The sequence below is a fragment of the Microcaecilia unicolor genome, chromosome 11 (genome assembly GCF_901765095.1).
Source record: "Microcaecilia unicolor chromosome 11, aMicUni1.1, whole genome shotgun sequence".
Classification (NCBI taxonomy): domain Eukaryota; kingdom Metazoa; phylum Chordata; class Amphibia; order Gymnophiona; family Siphonopidae; genus Microcaecilia; species Microcaecilia unicolor.
The window spans coordinates 57950374-57977531 of record NC_044041.1 but is presented as its reverse complement, the minus strand read 5'-3'; the positions used below and the strand labels follow the sequence as shown (position 1 = coordinate 57977531).

General features: G+C 45.5%; 1 protein-coding gene across 1 annotated transcript in view; it reads left to right on the top strand.

Moving 5' to 3' along the window:
- PI4KA (phosphatidylinositol 4-kinase alpha) overlaps positions 1-27158 on the top strand; it is a 205370-nt gene that overhangs the window by 167847 nt on the left and 10365 nt on the right. The window contains exons 41-49 of the mRNA XM_030219598.1: positions 7729-7896; positions 8570-8623; positions 8710-8830; positions 10453-10582; positions 13599-13669; positions 18447-18519; positions 19172-19242; positions 20339-20442; positions 20785-20889. Coding sequence (XP_030075458.1) covers positions 7729-7896; positions 8570-8623; positions 8710-8830; positions 10453-10582; positions 13599-13669; positions 18447-18519; positions 19172-19242; positions 20339-20442; positions 20785-20889 — 897 coding nt within the window. The remainder of the gene's footprint in view (positions 1-7728; positions 7897-8569; positions 8624-8709; positions 8831-10452; positions 10583-13598; positions 13670-18446; positions 18520-19171; positions 19243-20338; positions 20443-20784; positions 20890-27158) is intronic.

The following is a 27158-nucleotide window of genomic DNA, read 5'->3' as shown; positions in this document are numbered from 1 at the left end:
GGCTATTTCACTCATCTATACACAGGGAGGCTCTCTACAAACACTGTTGTACCATTGAGCTAGAGTGATGATAATTTGCCCAGACATTCCTCGCTTAGTGTGACATTCCTCACATTTATTCCTAGTCTCATAGAATGGGCCTAAACTAATAATGGAAATTTCCTTAGCGTCTCCATCAGATTAGTCCAAGGCATGTGGGTTATGCCATTGACCAGCAGGTGGAAATAGAGAGTATGGAATTATGTTGAACACTTAAGGACCCTGTGCAGCTCTCACAGTTATTTTTCTGTCTCCAGCAGGTAGTGGATGGTTGCTGTGCAGCTCAGGTTTTTCTGCCTTGAAACCCACTCCTGGTCTGGTCATTGACTAATCCTCATTTGAGCTATAGGGATTCGGAGCAGTTTGTCACTGCCTCCTTCGGGGATACCTAGTGGCCTGGGTTCTTCCCCTTCCCCTCCTCCCTTTTCTGGGCCACTGTCCTCCCTTTCTACCAACTGAGGCTGTTTTCCTGAAGAGAGATTACAGATAAGGTCTGCTGACTGAGTTGCCCTTTCAGAAAGAGTTTGGTGTGGATCAAAATGCAGAGGTCCAGGATCAGAATAAGATAGTGCATCTTAAAGTGGGACTAGCTTATATTGTTACTGCTAATTCATTTCTGTAGTTCCACTGGATGTATGCAGCACTGTACACTTTATATGCAGGTACTTTCTCTGTCCCTTTTTGTACCTGGGGCAATGGTAGGTTAAGTGAGTTGCCTAGGGTCACAATGAGCTGCAGTGGGAATTGAACACAGTTTCCCAAGATCTCAGACTGCTGCACTAATCATTAGGCTACTCCTCCTTGCCGATGCTATTTATGATTTGATTCACATTTTGTCTCTTTCATTGGATCTTTTGGTGTTAGCCAGACATCTTTTGTAGTTCAAGAATTGAGCAGTGGACTCTATGTCTGGGCAACTGTCCTTTAAGGGTAAATTGCTATGTATCGAAGATCTGAAAAAATTGGTAAAGGATTTAGGGGAAGTCAAGCCTCAGTGTCTTTCGAAAGTTAAACCTAAGTCCTCTTCTTGGTCTTCATCTTCTAGATAGAGAGCTAAAGATTCCCAGCACTGTAGACCAGGATGATCTGCTTATGCTCAGCAGTTCAGATTTCAGCTGAGACAGCCCTCCTTTTGGGGGGATAAGAAAGAGGGCTTTCAAGGCACACATTGGTCCAATTCCTCTCATGCCAACCAATGATGAGGGTCCTGGTCCAGTCCTCAGGGATTGGAAGCAAGGCTCCTCTTTCTCTGGGCAGAACAGCATCACTGCACCTTTCGGCAGTTCATATTGCAGGAGTTGACAACAATCAAGTAGACTTTCTAAGTGGTCACTCTCGAATCAATGGCAGTTATTAGAGGAGGCCTTCAGCCTCATTGTGTCTGATTGGGGTCTTCCAATTTTGGGCCATGATGACCAGAGAAAATGCAAAAGTTAATTACTTCTTCAGTTGACAGGGAATACAGATCAGAGGGTCCAGCTGTGGCCATGGAACAGTCTTTTGTATGTCTTTCCACCATGGCCAATGCTTGGAAGAATTCTAAAGAAGACTTGCATGCCATCTGGGTCCCATGATGCTAGTAGTACCGGATTGGCAGAGACAGTCATGGTATGCAGATCTGGTTTGTCTACAAGCATTCCCTGTTCCCAAATACAAAGGTTTGTTTCAAGGTCCAATTCCCATGGACAATCTGTCCCCCTTTGTGTGACCTGGCTATTGAAAGGTCATGATTAAGGCGAAAGGCAAGCCAGGAAGAGATCTATGTCAGGGACTTATCCTAGAGTGTGGAGAACCTTTGACAGCTGGTATCCAGAAAGATCACTGTTACCTTTTCGATCTTCAGTACTACATATTTTAGCCTTCTTTTAGGATGGTCTTCAGAAGGGATTAGCCGGGTTCCTTGAAGGTCCAGTTAGCAGCAGAGATCCTCTTTAGTGGCTCATCCAGATGTAGTTCATTTCATAAAGGGTGTTGGTCACTTATGTCATTGTTTTTTATCAGTTTGTCCTGAGTAGAACCTTAACTTAGTCTTGAAGTCCCTCCAACATAGACCATTCAGTCCTGTTAAGAAGGCCACCCTGAAGGATCTCACCTTGAAGATGGTGGTTTTTGTAGCTATTTCTTCAGCCAGGAGGGTCTTTGAAATTCAAACTCTCTCCTGCAGGGATCATTTCCTTCACTTTACGGAAGCAGGTGTCTTTATCCGTATAGTTCTATCATTCCTTCCCAAAGTGGTATCTCTGTTTCATCTGAGCCAAATGTATACATCTCCCTTCTTTTCGTATGGAGGATTTTAGGCTGTTAGGTAGAAAGCTCAAATCCATAACCTCTAGGGTAGCATTTTCTGAAGTGCTGCCTGTTCCATGCGAAGGGCCCAAGAGACAGGCAGAGCTCCAGAGTCTTAATGCATGGATGAGACGATGGTGCAGGGAAGAGGGTTTTAAATTTGTTAGGAACTGGGCAACATTCTTCTGGGGAAGGGGGAGCCTATTCCGAAAGGATGGGCTCCACCTTAATCAGGGTGGGACCAGGCTGCTGGCATCAGCATTTACAAAGGAGATAGAGCAGCTTTTAAACTAGAGACTGGGGGAAGGCCGACAGTTGCTCAAAAGCGCATGGGAAGATAGGGTGTCCCGATAGTGAGGTTGCAGAAGAGACCGTAGTAGATCAGGTGTCCTTAAATAAAATAAAAATCAGACTAAAGATTGAAAATTAATACTGTCAAGTAAGGAGCATGTTGTAAATAGGAACAACAAACATAGTTTGAAATGTCTATATGTGAATGCTAGAAGCCTAAGAAATAAGATGGGAGAGTTAGACTATATTGCACTAAATGAAAAATTGGATATAATAGGCATCTCTGAGACCTGGTGGATAACCAGTGGGACACTGTCATACCAGGGTACAAATTATATTGTAGTGATAGGGTGGATTGAATTGGTGGAGGGGTAGCATTGTATGTTAAGGAAGGCCTTGAATCAAACAGATTGAAAATTCTGCAGGAAATAAAACACATCTTGGAATCCCTATGGATTGAAATTCCACATGTAAAGGGGAAAAGGATAGTGATAGGCGTGTACTACCGTCCGCCTAACCAGGATGAACAGACGGATGTAGAAATGTTAAAGGAAATTAGGGAGGCTAACAAACTGGGCAACACGATAATAATGGGTGATTTCAATTACCCTGATATTGACTGGGTAAATGTAATATCGGGGCATGCTAGGGAGGTAAAATTCCTTGACGAAATCAAGGACTGCTTTATGGAGCAGCTGGTACAGGAGCCAACAAGAGGAGGAAAAATTCTAGACCTAGTCCTTAGTGGAGCGCATGATCTGGTGCGGGAGGTAATGGTGATGGGCTGCTTGATAACAGCGATCATAATATGATCAGATTTGATATTAGCTTTGGAGTAAATATAAACAGGAAATCCAATATGTTAGTGTTTAATTTTCAAAAAGGAGGCTATGATAAAATGAGAACGTTGAAAAAAAAAACTTAGAGGAGCAGCTGCAAGGATCAAAAATTTACATCATGCGTGGATTCTGTTCAAAAATACCATCCTGGAAGTCCATGCCAAATATATTCTGCGTATTAAACAAGGAGGAAGACCAAACGACAGCTGGCATGGTTAAAAAGTGAAGTGAAGGAAGCTATTAGAGCTAAAAGAAAATACTTCAAAAATGGAAGAGGGAACTAACTGAAAATAATAAGAAACAGCATAAGGAATGTCAAGTCAAATGCAAAGCACTGATAAGGCAAAGAAGGGCTTTGAAAAAAAGATTGCGTTGGAAGCAAAAACACATAGTAAAATTTTTTTTTAGGTATATTAAAAGCAAGAAGCCGGCAAAAGAATCGGTTGGTCTGCTAGATGAACGAGGGGTAAAAGGTGCAATCAGGGAAGACAAAGCCATAGCAGAGAGATTAAATTAATTCTTTGCCTCTGTCTTCACCGAGGAAGATTTGGGAGAGATACCAGTGCCAGAAGTGGTATTCAGTGCTGACGAGTCAGAGAAACTGAAAATCTCTATAAACCTAGAGGATGTAATGGGGCAATTTGACAAATTGAAGAGTAGCAAATCTCCTGGACCAGATGGTATTCATCCCAGAGTAATGATAGAATTGAAAAACGAACTTGCGGAACTATTGTTAGTAATATGTAATTTATCTTTAAAATCGAGTGTTTTACCAGAAGATTAGAGGGTAGCCCATGTAATGCTGATATTTAAAAAAGATTCCAGAGGTGGTACGGGAAATTATAGACCGGTGAGCCTGACGTCGGTGCCAGGCAAAATGGTACAGACTATTATAAAGAACAAAATTACAGAGCATATTCAAAAGCATGGATTAATGAGACAAAGTCAACATGGATTCAGTGAAGGGAAATCTTGCCTCACCAATCTATTACATTTCTTTGAAGGGGTGAACAAACGTTGATAAAGGCAAGCTGGTTGATATTGTGCATCTGGATTTTCAAAAGGCGTTTCACAAAGTACCTCATGAAAGGTTCCAGAGGAAATTGGAGAGTTATGGGATAGGAGGTAGTGTCCTATTGTGGATTAAGAACTGGTTAAATGATAGAAAACAGAGAGTAGAGTTAAATGGAGGAGAGTAGATAGTGGGGTTCTCCAGGGTCTGTGCTGGGACCACTGCTTTTTAACATACTTATAAATGATCTAGAGATGGGAGTAACTAGTGAGGAAATTAAATTTGCTGACATCACAAAGTTATTCAAAGTTGTTAAATCGCAAGAGGATTGTGAAAAATTACAAGAGGACCTCACGAGACTGGGAGCCTGGGTGTCTAAATGGCAGATGACGTTTAATGTGAGCAAGTGCAAAGTGATGCATGTGGGGAAAAAGGAACCCGGACTATAGATACGTAATGCAAGGTTCCATGTTAGGAGTCACCGAACAAGAAAGGGATCTCGGCGTCGTTGTTGATGATACGTTGAAACCCTCTGCTCAGTGTGCGGTGGTGGTTAAAAAAGCAAATAGAATTTTGGGTATTGTTAGGAAAGGAATGGAAAACAAAAGTGAGGACATTATAATGCCTTTGTATCGGTCCATGGTTCGACCGTACCTCAAATATTGTGTTCAATTCTGGTCGCTGTATCTCAAGACATAGTGGAATTAGAAAAGGTACAGAGAAGGGCAATGAAAATGATAAAGGGAATGGGATGACTTCCCTATGAGGAAAGGCTGAAGCGGCTAGGGCTCTTCAGCTTAGAGAAAAGACAGCTAAGGGGAGATATGATAGAGGTCTATAAAATAATGGGTGGAGTGGAATGGGTATACGTGAATCGTTTGTCTTTCAAAAAATACTAGGACTAGGGAGCATGCGATGAAGCTACAAAGTAGTAAATTTAATATGAATCAGAGAAACGTTTTCTTCACTCAACATGTAATTAAATTCTGGAATTCGTTGCGAGAGAACATGGTAAAGGCGGTTAGCTTAGCGGGGTTTAAAAGGGGTCTGGACAGCTACCTAAAGGAAAAGTCCATAGACCATTATTAAATTGACTTGGGGAAAATTCACTGCTTATTTCTGGGATAAGCAGCATAAAATGTATTGAACTTTTTCGGGATCTTGCCAGGTATTTGTGACCTGGATTGGCCACTGTTGGAAACAGAATGCTGGACTTGATGCCCTGAAATTGTTAGAAGTTAAAATAAGTTTAATTCATTTTTGCTCAGTGTTCCAAAATTAGTTTAGAAATCTAGGGTAAAAATAAAAATTCGAGCAAAAATGAGTTAAAGAGATACCTGGATGTCGCCAACAAATTTCCTTAGATCAGGTAAGTTTTGACCTTTTTGGCAGTCAAAGAAACGGGCAGCCTGCTTCCAAGATGACCATTGCTCTATTGCTCATTGGCTCAAAGAAATGATCTCATCCACCTATCTTTTAGTCAGCAAATCTTCTCCAGTGCTTACAGCTCAATCTACTAGAGGAATAGCAACTTGTTTTTTTCTGTCAGATATTTGTAAAGCAGTGATGTGGTCTTTTCTTCACACATGCTCTAAGCACTATGGAATTGTTGAGCATATACGAAATGGTCATATTTCAGTGCTTTTGTTCTTTCAGCAGGCGCTTCTGTTTCCCATACTCTGTGAAGACTGCTTGGTTATGTTCTGCACATCTTGGATTGATCTGGTGGTGATGCTAATTAAGGAAAAATTAGATTTTACCTGCTAATTTTCTTTCCTTTAGTCTCACCAGATCAGTTCAACTTCCTAACTGCATAATGTTCAGAACCTGTCTTGGTTTTCTTTTACTTGATTGTCAGAATCTTATTGTTGGTAATGTTCTTGTTGGTTTGATTTGTTCTGTATAGGTTAATATACGGTAGTATATGGAAGGAGAGTTCTTGATTAAAAAAAAAAAAAGATGGGTCCCCACTACTTGGTTATTGTGAGAGCTGCACAGGGTCCTTATCAGCTCAGCATAATTCTGTACTCTGTCTTTCTACACCTGCTGCTCAGTGTTCATAGCCCATACATCTTGGACTGAGCTGATGGGACTAAAGGAAAGAAAATTATTAAGCAAGATCTAATTTAGAAGTCTGATCGTGTTCTGTGTAACCCTTACACATACACTAATTGGTTCATCATGCAGTCATATGATCCAATACCCCAGACTGTCAGAGCTGGTGTGTTTCTGGTAAATAAGCTGGTAGCATACTCTGTGGGCCTGTGTACTGCTGAAGGTTTAGACAGGCCACCTTCTGCTTGATTTGTCAGCTCCTGTAAGTGGGTCCTGTGAGGCTAGCCATGCTTGTTTTCCTTCCCCTTCATTTACTCTCAGCACACAGCATCTCAATTAACTTGCATTATTGTCTATAGTCCCAATGCCTGGTAGACCTTGCCCAGCCCAAGGAACTGTCAGATGGTATTGTGTCACCATCTGTGTTTTTGAACTAGTGTCTTAAAAAATGTTTGTTAAAGAAATATTAAAAATATCTACCTGTGCATCAAAACTACAAAGAGAAAGGACTCATGAGGCTGCCGTGATGCAGAATTAAACTTTTACTAATTACAGCATGATAGAACACTGTGGGATTCAATTACTAAAGGTTAGCATGCACTAAATGCATAAAATGAGCCCTGTGGCAAATGACGCATGTTAATGGCGTTAATGAATGACCTCCTATGATATTTCTTCCAGACTCCTCCGGTGTACTAATCTACTACTTAACCTTATGCAGGTCTCATTGCCTGCTAAATGTGGGAGATTGTTCTTACATACTCTCTCCCATACTACCTTCAGGGGTAAGGTTGCTTTTCCTTGCTGAGTAAGGACTGGACAGGAAGTACTGCTTGTGAATAGCAGAAGGACATGCCCATTCATCATCCTTCCCTCATTCAGAGCACACTGCCTTCATGGCATGCCCAGACCACATTGCCCCCCTATATGTCAGCAAGCCATACTGTACAAAGAAAATATGTAACGTACACCTGCATCTTATAAAAGGGAACAATATCATGTGGTTTTGATCATCCAGTCAGAATAATTCACTTCTCCATGCCATATAGAGTTAAACTTGCCCTTGATCTTTATGAATGCTCTTTGTTGGGACATATTTCACAACTCACACACTGTATGCTGGGAACTTATTTGACTTAGAGCTTTGCATGGTTCTACATTGTAGCTTTTGCAGAGTTTTGTCAGCGCTTTCTCTTTTCCCCATAGTACCTGGTTACCTGGCACACAATAGATGCAGACGCACCAGAGCTCAGTCACATCTTGTGTTGGGCCCCTACAGATCCCCCGACTGGCCTTTCTTATTTCTCCAGTATGTACCCACCACATCCACTCACTGCGCAGTACGGAGTTAAAGTGCTACGATCATTCCCTCCGGTAAGAACCAGTGCCCTCATTAACAATGGCAAAAGGTATTGTGTATGACTCGGCACTGGGACATACATTGTCACTGCCATTCACTTAGTATCCAAGCCATGTTTGTGATTACACCCTCAGCTCAAACACAAATGCCAGAGAAAAATGAACTAATAGAGAATTCATATTAGAGCTGTGCTTACTTAGATTGACTGTATTCTGTGTTGAAAAGATATTTCCACCAGTGAATGTTTGAAACTTTGGCTCTTAATGGTTAAGATGTTGGTCCCTGAGCCGAGGCCAAATTTTGGTTGTCTGCTACTTGCTTGAATCTGCAGAAATTCTTTAGAGCCCTTCTAACAGTACGAATGATTGGATGCATCCTCATAGGGGCACATTTAAAGGGATAAAGAGTCATGGATTTGATATACCACCTTTCTGTAGTACAACCAAAGCAGTTTACGTTTATTATATGTAAGTACTTTCTCTGTTCCTATTGAGTTCATAATCTAAGTTTTTGTTGCTTTAAGTGTAACAGTAAAGCAGTGAGAAAGTGTTTCCCTGTCCAAATTAGTGTTTGGTCCTGAATGAACTTTAGCAAATAGCTGCAGAATGTTCCGAACTTGTAACTTACTCCTGCTTTGTACAGTGCTTCATCCCAGCTGATGGTTTTCTTGTCTGCTCTCTCTGGCAGGATGCTATCCTTTTCTACATCCCTCAGATCGTACAAGCTCTGCGCTATGACAAGGTAAGGCCTGCTCATGGTCTCATCATCTGTGATGTGTCGCCATGTTCTCTTACCACCCATGACATGTTCTCATATCTCTTTCACAGATGGGTTACGTACGTGAATACATTTTGTGGGCAGCTGCCAAGTCCCAGCTTCTGGCTCATCAGTTCATCTGGAACATGAAGACAAACATCTTCCTGGATGAGGAGGGCCACCAGAAGGACCGTAAGTGCCTGCTCAGGACCATACAGGCATCGGCTTTGCCAGTACCACCTCACTGAGCTAAAATCTGCTTGGCAGGGCCGGCTAAACCATTAGAGAAGACTAGGCAGTTGTGTAGGGCAGCAGTCTTGAGGTGGGCAACAAAAGATTAGCTGTAGTCAAAGCAAAGTAATAGTCCTAGTAGCCAAGCAAACTCAAAAGAACCATCAGCCTGAAATTTTACGCACAAGGAGAAAGGGAATTTCTAAATAGCCCATTTACCCAGGTAAACCGCTTTTGCAAATTGTCCTCGTTAGGTATATAGTAAATAAAGTTTAACATTTAAAAAGTATGATAGCCTAGGGGCCGGAGTCTCTTGTTTAATCTTTTGTAAAACCTGTATTTCCAGCTCGATGGGTTGGGGTTTGGGGTTTTATTCTATGCAGGTTATCTTGGTCTTCAGCCGCCATAAGAAACAAGGTGGATGGAGCCACTAATTTTCGGGTAAGGGGGTGTTTTGAGGGGGGGCTTTTTTATTAAGTACCTTGTAGAAGTATTTTTGGGTAGATTGTTATATTACAAGTTCCATTTGCAGGTGGTGTATGTTTATGTTTTGAAGCTGCTGTAGAATCAAAGCGGTTTTCTTTGTTTAAGCCTTTTGGAAAGGCGGTTTGCAGTATACTTTCAAAGATTGTTGTTCTGGGATCTGATTGGCCCAGGAGCTCATTTTCATTTGGATTTTACTGGCTTTATCCCCAGTCTTAGCCAGGAAGAAAAGAGAGTAGGATCTCTTTGCTGAGGCTTGGGGAATTATATGTCCTGATCTTCCCAGGTACTTTTTAGAAAGTAAACAAATGTTTAGTTAGTGTTGTAATTGATCAATATTTCAGTTACCTGTTACTGTTTGCTGATTGCACTTTATATGTTTATTTTGTTTGTGGGAGGAGGGTGCTAGTGTAGAGCACAAGCGGCAGGTAAAGACGGACCTGAGCTATGCTTGGAATAGACCCTCTAAATGGCTGCGAGGTAATCCCAGGCAGGTGGCTAGGCGTTTTGTGACAGGTGGGTTATGGGTAGTAGTAGGGGAGGGGGAGAGGGGAACTATGTTAAAAGTTGATACTGCATTGTGTCAGATGTTATTGTCTGTTACTTGTTTTTGGACATATATGATGTTGACACCGTTGGCTCTGTTGTTTTGCTCTTCATCAATAAAAAATGTTGAAACGTAAATGTAGGATGGCCAATTATGCATTTTTATAATATTGTTTTGGGAGGTATGGCATAGAGTTGATCATGATTGCTGAGTTTATCAGTATCTCAGGGGATATCTATTGGCCTTAATGTTAATTGAAGGGTGGGGGTGCAAGGTTGAAGGTTCTTGTCCTGGACTTGTTTCTTGGTCAGGTTTTCAGACAATGTTGGTTGCACTAAACACCAGTTTCATTTTGCCTTTCTCCCCTTTTCTGTATTTCCCCTTCCTGAGTTCACATGATCCCTGGGTAGTGCCTCATACAGGATCCCTGCCCTATAAGTAGGCTCAGTTTAGCTTTGGGAATTGAGTAGGCTGGTTTAGAAGTGGGTGCTGGATGTGTCTGTATCTCACTGATGAAGCCTCTTATGCTAATGTGTTTGACTTTGCTCAACAGCTGACATCGGGGACTTGTTGGAAGTGTTGGTGGAAGAAATCACTGGGTCTCTGTCTGGGCCAGCCAAAGAGTTCTACCAACGGGAGTTTGATTTCTTTAACAAAATCACCAATATCTCAGCGATCATCAAGTGAGTATGAGAAATCCAAAGAACTCACACACAGAACAGATACTGTCCCTACTATGAACTGAAGGAAACGGTCAGATGTAACATCCAAACCAGGGATGGACTGTCTATCAGTCATAGAAACATGACAGCAGATAAGAGCCAAATGGCCCATCCAATCTGTCCATCCACAGCAACTACTATCTCCTCCTTTCCCTAAGAGATCCCACGTGTCTGTCCCATGCGTTCTTAAATTCAGACACAGTCCTTGTCTCCACCTCCTCCACCGGAGTCGATTCCATGTGTCCACCACCCTTCCCATGAAAAAGTATTCCCTTAGATTACTCCTGAGCCTGTAACCTCTTAACTTCATTTTATGCCCTCTCATGCCAGAGTTTTTCTTCATTTAAAAGAGGCTCACTTCCTGTACATTAATGCCACAGAGGTATTTAAATATCTCTATCATATCCCCTCTCTCCTGCCTTTCTTCCAAAGTATACATATTGAGAGCCTTAAGTCTGTCCCCATACGCTTTATGAAAGAGACCAATGACCAATTTTGTAGCCACCCTCTGGACTGACTCCATCCTGTTTATATCTTTCCATAGGTGCAGTCTCCAGAATTGCACACAGTATTCTAAATGGCCTCACCAGACACTTATACAAGGACACAATCACCTCTTTTTTCCTGTTGGCCATCCCTCTCCCTGTGCACCTGAGCATCTTTCTGGCTTGGACCATTGCCTTTTCTACCTGTTTGGCCACCTTGAGATCATCAGACATAATCACACCCAAGTCTCGCTCTTTTTTCGTACAGAAGTACTTCACCTCCTATACTATATCTTTCCCTTGGATTTTTGCAAACTAAGTGTATGACCCTGCATTTTTTAGCATTAAATCTGAGTTGCCAACTGCCGGACCATTCTTCAAGCTTCGCCAGATTCCTCTGCATGCTTTCCACATCCTCCGGGGTGTCTACCCTATTACAAAGTTTGGTATTGTCCACAAAGAGACAACCCTGCAATATCACTCACAAAGATGTTAAAAAGAGCTGGCCCAAAGACTGATCCTTGGGGTACACCACTGATAACATCCTTTTCCTCAGAGCAAACTCCATTTACCACTACCTTCTGTCTCCTTCCACTTAACCAGTTTTTAACCCAGCCAGTCATGTTAGCGCCTGTACCAAGTGCACTCAGTTTATTTATCAGTCGCCTGCGCAGAACCGTGTCAAAGGTTTTGCTAAAATCCAAGTACACCACATCTAGCGCCCCTACCATATCCAACTGTTTGGTCACACAGTCAAAGAAATAATCAAATTTGTCTGACAAGACCTGCCTCTAGTGAAACCATGCTGTCTCAGGTCCTGTATTACATTCGATTCTAGAAACCTCACAATCCTCCGCTTTAGAAGCATTTCCACTAGTTTACTCATCACCAAGGGTAGACTGATAGGTCTGTAATTCCCAATCTCCTCCTTACTTCTGCTCTTGTGCAGAGGGACCACATCTGCCCTTCAGCCCTCTGGGATGACTCCAGATTCTAAGGAAGCATTGAAGAGGGCAGACAACGGAGCCACTAAAACTTCCCCGAGTTCTTTGAGCACTCTCGGATGTATCCCATCAGGCCTCATTGCCTTGTCTATATTTTTAGTTTAGCTAGCTCCTCTCAAACAGAGTCTACTGAAAATCTGTCCTGGTCTACCAAACACCATTTCCATTAGCAATTGTTTTCTGTGGCCCTGCCCCCGGCCTTTCATCCGTGAACACATATCAGAAATAATTGTTAAGAAGTTCAGTTTTATCCTTATCAGCTTCTACATATTCCTCCCCTTCACCTTTGAGCCTCACTATGCATGCCATTTTGGTACTTCCTGTTATCGCTTACATATCTAAAATATGTTTTGTCCCCCAACACCAGGAAGCCCTCAGTGGTGTTGGAGATGAGATCTGATCTTACTGTGTACAAGGTGGTGGACTGACAGATTAAGACCCTGCATGGCACTGAGAGCAAGTGTTTTGCATGATACATGAATGGATCATACCCAGCTGTCCCACTAATATTTTCCCATGTATTCAGCATGAAATTGAGTCCTTTATGACTTCTGGAAGAAGGATGCAGGTTTTGAAATTTGCACACAGTCAGTTTTGCCCAACTTCTCGTATGAAAAGATGAATAGTAATGTGGTAAATGACACTGACATTGTTCTTTGTATGTCTAAGTGCTTTGAAAATGAGCCTCTATACCAAGAAGCATGACAGTTCTGATGGGCTGCTCCTCATTTATAGACCCTTTGGGCACTGCCCTAGTCATTACTTTGTGGTATATCCAGTAACTGGAAATGTCCAAAAAAGTAGAGGATGACTCACGTCTTCCACACGTAGTTGGAGAACATGTCTTAATCACGCCCCAGTCCGGCCTTTGCTATGGTGCCAACACGCCCCTGTAAACTTTGGTCGTGCCTGCGACGGAAAGCAGTTGAGGACGCCCAAAATCGGCTTTCGATTATGCTGATTTGGCCGACCCTGAGAGAAGGACGCTCATCTCCCGATTTGTGTCGGAAGATGGACGCCCTTCTCTTTCAAAAATAAGCCTGATAATGAGACAGATATAACCTAAAAAAGTCCTGCAACAGCAGAAAGCATAGGTACACTGTGACTTGCTGCACTTCCGTAGTCAAGTGCTAAAAAATTATGGCAGTGCAGCAAGTCACAATGTACCTATGCTTTCTGCTGTTGCAGGACTTTTTTAGGTTATATCTGTCTCGTTATGTGATGCATCTCTTTCCAGTACCAGAATAAACACATTTTTCTCAAGAGTGAGTGTATCAGACCCCTGATGCAGGTGGACTGACCGCCGAAACACAGCCCCATGTCGGATCTTTATTCGATGCTTCAATAAAATCTTTTGTTCTTCAACCACTTGTGGAAGTCATGAATCATCCTCTATTTTTCTGGTCATTTCCTTTGGACTTACATAGAGGTTTTTCCTGCTTTCCCTTTGAACCATATCCAGTAACTGGAATGTATCTCTCTTGTCAGGCCCTTCCCAAAGGGAGAGGAGAGGAAGAAGGCATGCCTGTCAGCTCTGTCAGAGGTTAAAGTGCAGCCTGGTAAGAGAGCATGTAGCTGCCCTGGGCTCTTTCTCTTTGTGGACACTGGGGGGATAGCTTTTATGAGGTATTCTTCTACATGTAAATCAGGTTTACATGTGGAAACAAATTATTCCTCTTCGTACCTCCAAACCGGTCCAGACATGTAGATTTCTGCTCGCCTACAGGGAGATGAAGACAGAAAACCACTGGTTTGATGATGTCCCCATTGGGTCCTTTGCAGTCCACAACCAGTCAGTATTTCTCAGTCTCCAGCAGACAGTAGGTGAGGTAGGCATTTCCAGTCTGGATCTGGTATAGAGTCATTTTTATGGAAGCCAATCTGAAATCTTCCTCCAAGGGAGAAAGTTAGGAGCAGTTTGATCTTTAGGGCTCTGATTAAAAACAAAAAAAAAAAAGATCAGAAGCCCTGGCTACTGATTCCAACCCTACAGGTGACCTGGTCCCTTTCCCTTGAAATGGGCAGGGGACTCCTTGAAATACTTGGGGATAATTATAACTAAAAAGTACTAAGTTAATGTACAAAGCCAATATTGATAGGCTCATGGGCCCTGATATTGAGACAGCGGGAGTTAGACCAGCAAACTCCCGCTATAGCCAGCGAACCTGGAAATTCAATGCTGGGGCCATATCCGGGTTTCTTTTAGTGCCACAAGCGTAGCCAGTTAAGCCGATATTCATCGACTGACTGGCTAGGTTCTAGCGGCCAAAGATAGACCCGCAATGTTTGTCTGGCCGCTGAAAATCATCAGTAACACCGGTGACTAGGCTAGCCGCTGACGGGGATATTCGGGGGGGAGATAGACAGTTATCTCTTGCTGAATATCGGTGAATAGATGGCTTGAGGTTATGGAGGTGATGAGAAATGTTAGTCTCCGGTCATGAGGGAGGGAGGGGGTTTATCACCACCACAGTAGTATAAGGAGGGCCACTGAGAGAATCTGATAGTACGTGACATGGTGGCACAGGTCAGAGCAGTCAGAATTGGTCAACCTGCAGCAGCCACCACTTCAGCGTTGCTGCAAGCAGCTGGTGACAGTCATGTGAAGAGCAACAGAGGGCAGGGCAAAGAGAAACACGGTTCTAGGGGACACTTCTGTGGAGACAAGCAGGGGAGTTGCAGGCACACTTCATGGTGATGTCCTTCTGATGGATCCTGTGTTCCAGAGCTCTTCTCTAGCTAAAGGAAAATTTTGGCTTACTGGACATGTGTGGGAGTTCCTTCACCTTCAGCAGCAGAACGGAAATTTTGCATTGTATGGGTCAGTAACAGGTCGATCTGAGGCAAGCCCCATATGTCGAATAGTTGCAATGCGACTTCATGGTCAAGAGACCACTTGTGGAAGTCTAGCTTGTGGCCAGTGTCATATTCTGGGTCAAACCAGGTATGTGGAGATTCAGAGTGGAATGACACCATTCGGTAACTGGACAAAGAGTATATAAGCTGAAGGTCTGTGGTCAGCAGAGGAATTGAAGTGGACCACATTAAGTTCATGGATGCAAGAACCATTCATCTGGTGATCCTGAAGTATAAGCTGCTGATACAAAACAAAGTGGTTTGGATTTTGTCCAACATTGCAACACGGTGGTATATGTTAATTACTGGAGCAGCTATAACAACCCACAAGAAATCCACCTCCAAAACCACACTATAAATCTCGACTAATGTGGATCTAATACATACCAATATTTCACTTCACTTATGTTCTTATCAAAATAAGGAAGGAAAAAAAGGCCTCAGAAGTCTGCGATTCACAATAAGCATATAGCACCCTGCAGGTAAGCTTCAATCATTGGCCTCCTCCCTACCTTATATATTTATTTAACTATCAACTGGAGCAGCACCAGGAGTCAGCATGTAGCAGCAGAAGTGAGTTTATTGATGTATTGGGTGGAGAAATGCCTGGTGTCCCTGTCAGTGGTTTATGTGGCCAGAGTAGAGAATGTGCAAGTGGACTTCCTAAATAGGACCACACTGAACCTAGGAGAATGAGAGGTGGTTCCAGTCATGAATTTGATGGCGACCAGCAGAAATGCCAAGGTACCCAGGTTCTTCAGCTGCAGAAAGAACTATTGCTTAGAGGGAATAGACATTGTGGTGCAGCCTTGGCCGTGAGATGCTCTGTTGTGTGTATTTCCACTGTGGCCCTTAGTGGGAAGGGTGATTCAGAGAGCGGAGAGCCCACATTGTCACTGTGGCACTGGATTGGCAAAGGAGGCCATAGTATGAGGATCCCATGAGGCTGTAAGTAGGAGATTCTCTGCTGATCGCAAGGAAGAAAGGCCTTCTATTTCAGGGTCTGATTGAAATGCGGGGCATGTTACTGTTTTGTTTTAAGCCTGGCTCTTGAGAGGGCAAGATTCAGGAACAGAGGATATTTCAATCAGGTAATATCACCTTTGTTGCATTCTAGAAAAAGCCATCTTCTCTATCATATATCAGAGTGTGGAAGATATTTGAGTTGTGGTTCTAGGACTGTCATATTAATTAGCTTAATCTTCACTGTTAGATATTTTAAATGTTATATTTTTCCAGCATAGCCTGGACAAGGGTTTGACCCTGAGCTCTCTGCCAGTACAGATGGTGGCCGTTGTTTGTTGCAGAGGGCTAATGCAGGGTTGTTCCTTGGTGACTCACCTGGACATTGGTCTGTTTTTGAAATGTCCAGTTGTACCCCCGTAGAACCTAAACATTGTTCTTGTGTTAGTGAAGGTGATCTATGAACCTTTTCAGGAGACATCTCTTAAGGACTTCATTTTGAAGATGGTGTTCTTTATGGTAATATGTTCATCCAGGAAGATCTTGGAGTTACAGACCCTTTCTTATTTTGAGCCTGGTGATATCAGAGGAAAGAGTTATGGTTCATCTGGTTCTTTTTCTTTTTGCCTAAAGTTGTTTCCCTGTTTCACATTAACCAGTCAATCTTTCTGGTTTCTGGAGACTGGAGATTGTGAGGACGAAAAGTGGCTCCATTGATTAGATGTGCAATGGGCCTTGTGATGTTACTTGATGAGAACCAAGGTGTTTGGACAGTCAGATCACTGTTTCTTATTGTTTGGAGGACTCAGAAAAGGGGAGGCAACATTGAAGGCAATGGTGGCCCACTGGACTAAAGACACCATAGCCACTACTACTACTACTTATCATTTCTAAAGCGCTACTAGATGTATGCAGCGCTGTACACTTGAACATGAAGAGACAGTCCCTGCTTGACAGAGCTTACAATCTAATTAGGACAGCCACAGCATATAGTATTCAGGGGCAGGTGGTGCCTGTGACCATGAAAATATTAACTAAGGCACAGGCTTCCTCTTGGACAGAAAATAGCTTGTTTTCACTGCTGGCTGTTTGTAAGGTTCATCTGTGCATTCTTTTGTTCATCACTAAAGACTGGATGTGCAAGCTCAGCAGGATGCAGCTTTTGAGGAAAGTGTATTGGAGGCAAGCTTGTCTAGATCCATCCCTCCTTAAATACTTCTTTTGTACTTTTCACATGTCTGGACTAGGCTGAAGGGATGAAGAGGAAGAAGAAATCAGATCTTCTTTCATTCCTTGAGTCCCTTCAGACCAGTCCACAACCAACCTGTGGTGTATGCTTCTTGCAAGGGTGAGCAAGCAGCTTCAGATCTGGAAGCTAGGGGGTGTTTATCCTGCTAAGTTCTGGGATTAGATTGATGAATTAGTTTTGGTGTTACTTGAGGAGCTGTCTTATGACTTGATTATCTGTTTTTTTTAGCTTCTTGTTTTGGGGAAGGGATATTTATTTCCTTTATTATAGAAATACTGGATGGTTGTGAGCTGCATAGGACCTTATATAGGATGATGTCATCAAACCAGTGTTTCCCAGTCCATCCTCTGTCAGAGAGTGTAAAACTGGTCTGAAAGGACTTAAAGAAAGAAAATTAACAGGTAAAATCTAATTTCTTCTTTTAAAATTGTGTGGCATATAATTACCGTGCCAACAAGAAGGTTTGTACTTATACATGTGCCACACATAGGCATTACTGGGGGCATAGTTTGGGTGGAGCTGGGGTGGAGGTGATATGTATAATTAATGATATGAATAATTACATCTCTTAATATTTTGAGGAGTAGCCTAGTGGTTAGCGCACCAGTCTTGACATCCAGAGGTGCCTGATTCAGATCCCACTGCTGCTTCTTGTGATCTCGGGCAAGTCACTTAACCCTTCCTTGCCTCAGGGACAGAGAAATTCCTAGTGTACCAGAATGTAACTCACCTTGAGCTACTACTGGGAAAAGTGTGAGCAAAATCTAAATAAATAAATAATAATAATAATGTAAACATATAAAATACATATGTATATGCACACACCTTTTTTGAGGTGCATTTGTATGCTGTTGATTGTGGTTCTGAGAGCCTGTTTAATAAAAGCATAACACCTTCATAAAATAGATATATAATATATGTCTTTTTGGGAATGTTTATGGGTGCCCTGTTATAAAATGACCCCCACAGGGGCACTTTACAAAGGGATTTAAAGAGGTAAATGAGTGTTCTTCCTGTGCAGGCTCACTCCCTGTCTCTCTGCATTCTTACTCCCTTTCATTTCCCTTTAGAGGCTCAAATCTTTCTTCTACTCTCCCTGTGTGTCTGTCCTCCTCGTGAAGTCTCATAGCCCATTCTATGTTCTCATCCCAACCACTGCCTCCACCTGTCTCTCCACTCTCCCTAGTGAAAGTTTATATAGTATTTGATACTGGGATTATGCAGTGATTGGCTCCATTTTCAGTGCGGTTTCTTTCTTTTCTTTGTAGGTTGCTATTTACCAAGTAACCCTGAAGCTATTGTTTTGGATATTGACTACAAATCAGGGACTCCTATGCAGAGGTGAGCAAAGTTTTACTGTCTGCTTCTACTGTTCCCCAAGATCCCAACAGAAGGAAGTCAAGAGGACAGGAAGGACTGGATCGTCGCAGCCAATGCAAGCCATCTTGCCTCTTCTCTTCATCTTTTACTTGTCACTGTTCTGACCTACTCCCTTCTATTTCTTCTCATTCCTAGCTCACTGATTCAGCCAACTATTTGCAGATAAACTTAACCTGACAATATTATCTGCTTAACTTTTTTGCAGATAGTCAAACAGATTAAGGCCAGCTGAATATCTGTTATAAAGTTCTGAGCAAAGTTGTTTTGGTTTGGTTAATTTTAGACCACCTGTTTGGCTGAACACAGTTAATTGGTAAGTCCGTTAGCCAGTGTTTGAGCATACCTTGGGAATGCCCCCATCAATGTCTTTTGTTCTGGATAAAGTTTGACTAGGCAACACTTTGCATGAACAGAATTTTAAAATGGTAGGGAATTTGAACCCAGAATTAGCTGGACAAACCCTTTCCCACTCCCTATGGCTCTCCAAGAGATGCCAAGCTGAGTCAGTAATCTTTCATCACACTCAGAAATGTGTTCCCGGCATTGGCCTAGCCTGTACTCAGCAGATCTGTTTACCCATTTATCCTCCTCTTGCACTTTGCTTTATTTCCAGTGCTGCAAAAGCCCCTTACTTGGCCAAGTTTAAAGTGAAACGCTGTGGTGTGAGTGAACTGGAGAAGGAAGGTGAGTATACTGTGCACAGAAAGTGGCTCTAATAACATAGAAGTAGCATTTATATTGTGAACTGAGTTATGTGGTACAACAGGCATGAAGAGGATCTGAGCAGCACCTGATTCATGTGTGAGGTTGAGAGAGGGTGACAGATGAGCAGGCTCTGTGTCCTGTGAGGGCCTGGGAGAAGGTGAAACGCGCAGGCCTTGGGTCCTATGAGGGTCTGGGAGCAGATCATAGATGAACAGAACCTGACTTGTGACAGAGAGGCACAGAATCGTCATTACGCACTAAACATCGTTCCCTCTATGACTGATCTTGAATGGTTATTGGCTTATCAACACAAGTTATGAGACTCAATGGAAAAAATAGTACCAAACTTTGGTAACTTCATCTGGAAGGGTACATTGAATATATCATGTTCTACCTTGTAATATGATTATTAATTACATCCGGAGGCAGACCATATTAGGTGAAACCCAGCTCAAAGCTGGGGCCTCCATAGCTCTTGGAAAGGATTTAGCAGATTCATTTGAGTGCTTTGTGTCTAGATTAAAGTGGTTTTCCTTTACTGTAGAAATTGCTAGATCTTGATAGTTTTCACATGAATGTGGAGGAGTGGCCTAGTGGTTAGAATGGTGGACTTTGGTCCTGGGGAACTGGGTTCGATTCCCACTGCAGGCACAGGCAGCTCCTTGTGACTCTGGGCAAGTCACTTAACCCTCCATTGCCCCAGGTACAAATAAGTACCTAAGCCGCATTGAGCCTGCCATGAGTGGGAAAGCGCGGGGTACAAAAAAAATGTCTGCATTTAATTTGGTGCTATAGATGTGCTTCTCTGTGCAATAATAAGACACTCTTAATTTTAATAGGTATTTTGATGGAACTTGTGTTAATTGATATACCATCCTCTTTTGTGACATATCCATGGACCAGGTAGCAGGACAGACTGATTCCTCTGTTGTTAGTCTTATACTGTGATATCACGACTTGCTCTTGAGTGGTACCTTGTCTACAGCCGTGAGTCACCTTCTACAAGGGGAATCTGGCAACATTTGAATACTCTTATCTCTGGAGACCAATTCATCATTTCTGCTTCTGTTTTCAGGCCTGCGCTGCCGATCTGACTCTATTGATGAGAGTGCAGAAGGAGGGAACTGCGGAGTCAGTTGGCAGGCAGCCATCTTTAAAGTGGGCGATGACTGCAGACAGGTAAAACATTGCTGGTAGCAACTCAGTCCTTTCTCAGGCAGGACATTGGTTAAGCTCCCAAGATGCTGGCCAGGCAGAAGGATTGTACAACTCTGTAAATCTTGATACGATCTCCACCCATCCTTATTGAAGCCTTGATTTGCTATCAGATGTAGAAAGTGCTTTAGCCCTTAGTTATCTGTCTCAATGGAGGTATCCTCCTAACACTCAGAGCCTGTATCAATGTCATGGTCCTAGACATCCAAAATATGGGCCCTCTCTGTGTAGCAGAATCAGTGATGAGAAAAGGAAGCTGGGCCACTCAATACCTTCTAAAGTTCTTCATTCTTTGTTATGTAACAGGACATGCTCGCCTTGCAAATCATTGATCTGTTTAAGAACATTTTCCAGTTAGTGGGCCTGGACCTTTTTGTGTTTCCATACAGAGTGGTTGCCACAGCCCCTGGGGTAAGTGACACAACAGCACAGCTAGCACACTTGCATGCCCCTTATTCATTTCTCTGTATGTCTGTGTCTCTCACTTTCCTTCTGCTATTTTAGTTTTGGGAGGGGTGGGTTAAGAGTCACTGTGTTATCCACGATATCCTGGCCCTTCCCAGATATGTAGTGTGTGCTATTTATTGCAGGTTATTGAAAGAAAGGAACACAAGCTAGCAGAAGCAGAGACCACACACACTGACCTTTCTGTGTGTTGTGTGATGCATAGGGATAAAGCACACATCCATATGTTACCTTCTTTGTTGTTCCAGCAGAAGCAGAGAGCACATGTACTGACATCTTTCTGTGTGTCACTTGATATATAGGGATAAAGCATCATTCACACATTACCTTCTCGTTATTCTATATTTCAGTACATGGGAACAAGTTTCTTTTATTTCAAGGAGAAATTAGGTATCACTTCCATATCATCATGCTGATCAATCCATAGACTGGTGGGTTGTGTCCATCTACCAGCAGGTGGAGATAGAGAGCAATCCTTTTGCCTCCCTATATGTGGTCATGTGCTGCCGGAAACTCCTCAGTATGTTCTCTATCTCAGCAGGTGGTGGTCACACACAGCAGCAGCTCTGGCTACGTCTCCAAGCCTAATTTTTAGGTTTTGTTGAGTACCTGGGGTTGAGGGCTCTTCTTGAGCAAGTGCAAACCTGGTGGCGCCAGGTCCCTCCTTTTCTCCCCCCTCCCGCTGGCTCCGTTAAAAAAAAAAAAAAATTTTGAACGTCCTTAAGTGCGTTTATTTCAACGTTTATTTGAACGTTTATTGCAGCTACTCACTGGGACACCAGTTCGTTACAGCTCGGAGCGAGAAGCAGGTAATTTTTACCTTTTTATAGCGGGCAGGGGGTTCCCCGATCGATCTCCACGTGGCCTATGGCGTCGGAGGGCGAGGGCGCGAAGAATCGCTCCCTGGACCGCATGTGCGCTTCTAGCGGGGATGCGGGGGTCTTGTTGGGTGTCAGTTTGGAGGCCGGTCAGTGTCCCGGGTCTTCCTCCGGTGCGGCGGTTTTTCCCGCCATAAACGCCCATCCCCCGCTGCTCGCCTCCGCCATCTTGGCCGGCCACTCTGCTCGGACGGCTTCTTCTTGGGCCGCCCTTGAGCTGGGAGACGTTAATGCCATGGCCGCCCTTGATTTGGGCGACGGCAAAAAAGCGGCTAAAGTTAAGCGCCGTTCTTCCCGCGCGGCTCCTTCGCGGAGTGTCGCGCCGGACGCCATCTTGGATGCGCAGCATGTTTCTCCCCCGCTCTTGCGAGCACCGGTTGAGGGTGCGTCTAGGGCTGTGGCCCAGGCGGCTGAAGTGCACAGTCTGGGGGGTTTCTCCCCCGAGTTTATTTTGCTGCTGCATCAGGCCTTCCTTATGCAGAACGCTGCCCCTTCTCCCTTGTCCGATAAAGGGGTTGAGGCCCCCGGAAGTAAACGCCCTCGGGTGGATTCCCAGGCCTTAGAGGACTTTGTCTCCTCTGATGTAGATGAGGGCAGCGTATCTGAGTTCTCCCAACGGTCCTTTGGGGATTCCTTGGAGGAGACGGATTCCCGCTCGGATGGAGCGGATGACCCCTCTGCAGCACGGATCTTTCGCTCAGAGGATTTGCCCAACCTGTTAGTGCAGGCCATGAGCATTTTGAAGATTTCCTCTCCAGAGGACGTCTCTCCCTCAGCCCCTGTTGGCTCCGCCATTATGCTGGGGACGAAGCGCCCGCCTAGAACCTTCCACGTACATGATGCCATGCACACCTTAATTTCGGCTCAATGGGATGTCCCGGAAGCGAGCCTCAAAGTGGCTAGGGCTATGTCCCGCCTCTATCCTTTGCCTGAAAGTGAACGGGAAGCCTTTCTTTGGCCTACCGTGGATTCTTTAATCACTGCGGTGACTAAGAAAACGGCGTTGCCGGTGGAAGGTGGCACGGCCCTAAAGGACGCCCAAGACAGAAGATTGGAGGCGGCCTTAAGGTCGTCCTTCGAGGCGGCTGCCTTAAGTTTGCAGGCCTCAGTTTGCGGCTCCTATGTGGCCAGGGCGTGCCTGACGATTGTGCAGCGGGCTTCCCCCTCGGATCCTTCCTTGAGGGCTGATTGGCCGGCCCTGGAATCGGGCTTGGCTTATTTGGCAGACTTACTGTATGATGTCTTGAGAGCCTCGGCTAAAGGTATGACTCAGACAGTCTCTGCGCGGCAGTGGCTTTGGCTGAAACATTGGTCTGCTGACCACGCCTCTAAGTCCCGCCTGGCTAAGTTGCCTTTTAAAGACAAGCTGCTCTTTGGGGTCGAGCTGGACAAAATTGTGACCGATCTCGGCACGTCTATGGGCAAGAGGTTACCAGAGGTCAGGGCTCGGGCCAGTGCTCGCCCCGGTAACTCCAGAGGACGGTTTCAGGAAGCCCGTCGGTACCGCCTGGGCAAGTCGGGCTCCTCTGCCCCCTCTTCCTTCAAGAGGAACTTCTCCCCCAAGCAGCATTCCTTTCGCAGAGACCGCCGTCCCGGAGGTGCACCCTCCGGTCCTCCCCCAGGGTCTCGTACCCAATGACGGGGTCCTGGTCCATGGCCCAGTGCAGATTGGAGGACGCCTGTCCTCGTTTCTGGGCGAGTGGACCAGGGTAACTTCAGACGCTTGGGTGCTGGAAGTCATCAGAGACGGCTACAAGCTAGAGTTCTGCCGACCCTTAAGAGACGGGTTTGTACTCTCTCCCTGCAAGTCTCCGGTCAAAGCTGTGGCAGTGCAGCAGACCTTGGACAATCTCATCCGCCTGGGTGCGGTCGTTCCGGTGCCAGAAAATCAGCTTGGCAAGGGACGTTACTCCATTTACTTTGTGGTCCCAAAGAAAGGAGGTTCTGTACGGCCTATCCTCGACCTCAAAGGGGTCAATCGGGCCTTGAAAGTTCGGCACTTTCGCATGGAGACTCTCCGCTCTGTTATAGTGGCAGTGAAGGCAGGGGAGTTCCTGGCATCCTTGGACATCAAGGAAGCGTACTTGCATATTCCCATCTGGCCTCCTCATCAACGCTTTCTGCGTTTTGCAGTCCTGGGCCGACACGTCCAGTTCAGAGCCCTCCCGTTCGGGTTGGCTACTGCTCCGCGGACCTTCTCCAAAGTAATGGTGGTCATCGCGGCCTTCCTGCGAAAGGAAGGAGTACAAGTCCATCCTTATCTGGACGACTGGTTGATCCGAGCCCCCTCTTATGCAGAGTGCGGCAAAGCTGTGGACCGGGTGATTGCTCTTTTGAGCTCCCTGGGGTGGATCATCAACTGGGAGAAAAGCCAGCTGCGCCCGACTCAGTCCCTGGAGTATCTGGGAGTTCGATTCGACACCCAAGTGGGCAGAGTGTTCCTGCCGGACAATCGGATTGTCAAACTTCAGGCTCAGGTGGACCAGTTCCTAGTAGCCTCCCCGCTTCGGGCTTGGGACTATGTGCAGCTGTTGGGCTCTATGACGGCCACGATGGAAGTAGTGCCCTGGGCCAGGGCTCATATGAGACCACTACAACACTCTCTGCTGCAGCGCTGGACTCCGGTGTCGGAGGATTATGCTGTGCGCCTTCCCTTGGACCCAGCAAGGCGCTGAGCTGGTGGCTGAAGACAGACAAGTTGTCTGCAGGGATGCCTCTTGTGACCCCGGAGTGGATTGTCGTCACGACGGACGCCTCTTTGACGGGCTGGGGAGCCCACTGCTTGGGAAGGACAGCGCAGGGGCTCTGGTCTCCTGCAGAGGCAAAGTGGTCTATCAACCTCCTGGAACTCAGAGCCATTCGGTTGGCGCTTTTGGAGTTCCTCCCGGTACTGGCGTTGAAGCCAGTACGGGTCCTGTCGGACAATGCCACGGCTGTGGCCTATGTCAACCGCCAGGGAGGTACCAAGAGCGCCCCTCTAGCCAAGGAAGCCATGAATCTATGCCAGTGGGCGGAAGCGAACCTGGAACAGCTGTCAGCTGCCCACATTGCCGGAGTCATGAATGTCAAGGCGGACTTTCTCAGTCGCCATACCTTGGATCCCGGAGAGTGGCAGTTATCGGCTCAGGCGTTCTTGGACGTCACGAACCGCTGGGGCCAGCCGAGCCTAGATCTGATGGCGTCATCGGCCAATTGCCAAGTGCCGCGCTTTTTCAGCAGAGGACGGGACCCTCGATCTCTGGGAGTAGATGCTCTTCTCCAACAGTGGCCGACACAGGAGCTTCTCTATGTGTTCCCGCCCTGGCCCATGTTGGGCAGGGTACTAGACCGGGTGGCAAAGCATCCGGGCCGGATAATCCTGGTGGGTCCGGACTGGCCCAGACGTCCCTGGTATGCGGACTTGATCAGGCTCTCAGTGGACGACCCTCTGCGGCTGCCAGTGGAGCAGGGCCTGTTGCATCAGGGTCCCGTGGTGATGGAGGATCCCTCCCCCTTTGGTCTTACGGCCTGGCTATTGAGCGGCAGCGTCTGAGGAAGAAGGGCTTCTCAGACAAGGTCATCGCCACTATGCTGAGAGCGAGGAAGCGCTCTACTTCTACTGCTTACGCCAGGGTTTGGCGTACCTTTGCAGTGTGGTGTGAAGCAGGCTCACTTTCTCCCTTCACTGCTCCAATTTCTTCAGTGCTGGCGTTCCTGCAAGAAGGTCTGGAGAAAGGCCTGTCGCTCAGTTCCCTTAAAGTCCAGGTAGCGGCTCTGGCTTGTTTCAGGGGCCGCCTGAAGGGTGCTTCCCTGGCTTTGCAGCCAGATGTGGTACGCTTTCTCAAGGGAGTTAATCACCTGCGCCCTCCTCTGCACTCAGTGGTGCCTGCGTGGAATCTCAACCTGGTGCTAAGAGCCTTGCAGAAGCCGCCTTTTGAACCCTTGTCGAGGGCATCTCTGAAAGACCTGACGTTGAAAGCAGTTTTTTTGGTGGCTATCACTTCAGCCAGAAGAGTTTCCGAGCTCCAGGCACTCTCATGTCGAGAGCCTTTTCTGCAGTTCACTGAGGCAGGAGTGACTATTCGCACAGTGCCTTCCTTCCTGCCCAAGATTGTTTCTCGCTTCCATGTGAATCAGCAGCTCTGTCTCCCTTCCTTTCGTAGGGAGGACTACCCAGAGGAATACTCTGCTCTCAAATTTCTGGATGTGAGACGAGTCATCATCAGATACTTGGAAGTGACCAATGATTTCCGGAAATCGGATCATCTGTTTGTCCTGTTTGCAGGTCCTCGTAAGGGTCTGCAGGCTTCTAAGCCTACAGTGGCAAGATGGGTCAAGAAGCCATTGCAGCGGCTTATGTGGCCGCGGGGAAGGTGCCGCCTATCCAGCTGAAGGCTCACTCCACTAGAGCTCAGGCGGCCTCGATGGCAGAGGCCGGGTCCGTCTCCTTGGAAGAGATATGCAAGGCGGCAACTTGGGCATCGGCCCATACCTTCTCCAGGCATTACCGCTTGACTGTGGCTGCTCGGGCGGAGGCCCGGTTTGGAGCTTCAGTGTTGCGGTCAGGGATTTCAATGTCCCGCCCTGGGTGAGTACTGCTTCGGTACATCCCACCGGTCTATGGATTGATCAGCATGATGATATGGAAGGTAAAATTATGTATCATACCTGATAATTTTCTTTCCATTAATCATAGCTGATCAATCCATAGCCCCTCCCAGATATCTGTACTATTTATATTCTGGTTGCACTTCAGGTTCAAGTTTAGTCTTCAGTTCCTGTTCAGGAGGACTTCGTGTTCAAGTTTTTTCAATTGGATTCTTCAGGAGTTGAGACGAGTTTGTGTTACAGTGAGCTGCTGCATTCCTCTCCCCTCCGTTTTACGGGGCTGGATTGAGATATAAATTCTGCCGGCGCTCCCTCCCGCTTCGGCGGTGTTAGGGTCAGTCAGCTCCTCCCGCGGTTGCAGGATAAGCCAGATCCCCCCGCATCGGCGGGGTGGTGTCCCTCCCCCGCTCCGCGGGGATGAGCTGGACGGATTCCCCTCCCCCACTTGTGTGGGGATGAGCTGGGTTAATTCCCCTCCCCCGTTTCGGCGGTGGTGAGCTGGGCAGAGTGTCCCTTTGTGGGTGTAATTCTCTAATTGCTGAGTCCTGCGGATGGAGCTTGGATATCGACATACTGAGGAGTTTCCGGCAGCACATGACCACATATAGGGAGGCAAAAGGATTGCTCTCTATCTCCACCTGCTGGTAGATGGACACAACCCACCAGTCTATGGATTGATCAGCTATAATTAATGGAAAGAAAATTATCAGGTATGATACATAATTTTACCTTGCTAATTTTCTTTCTTTT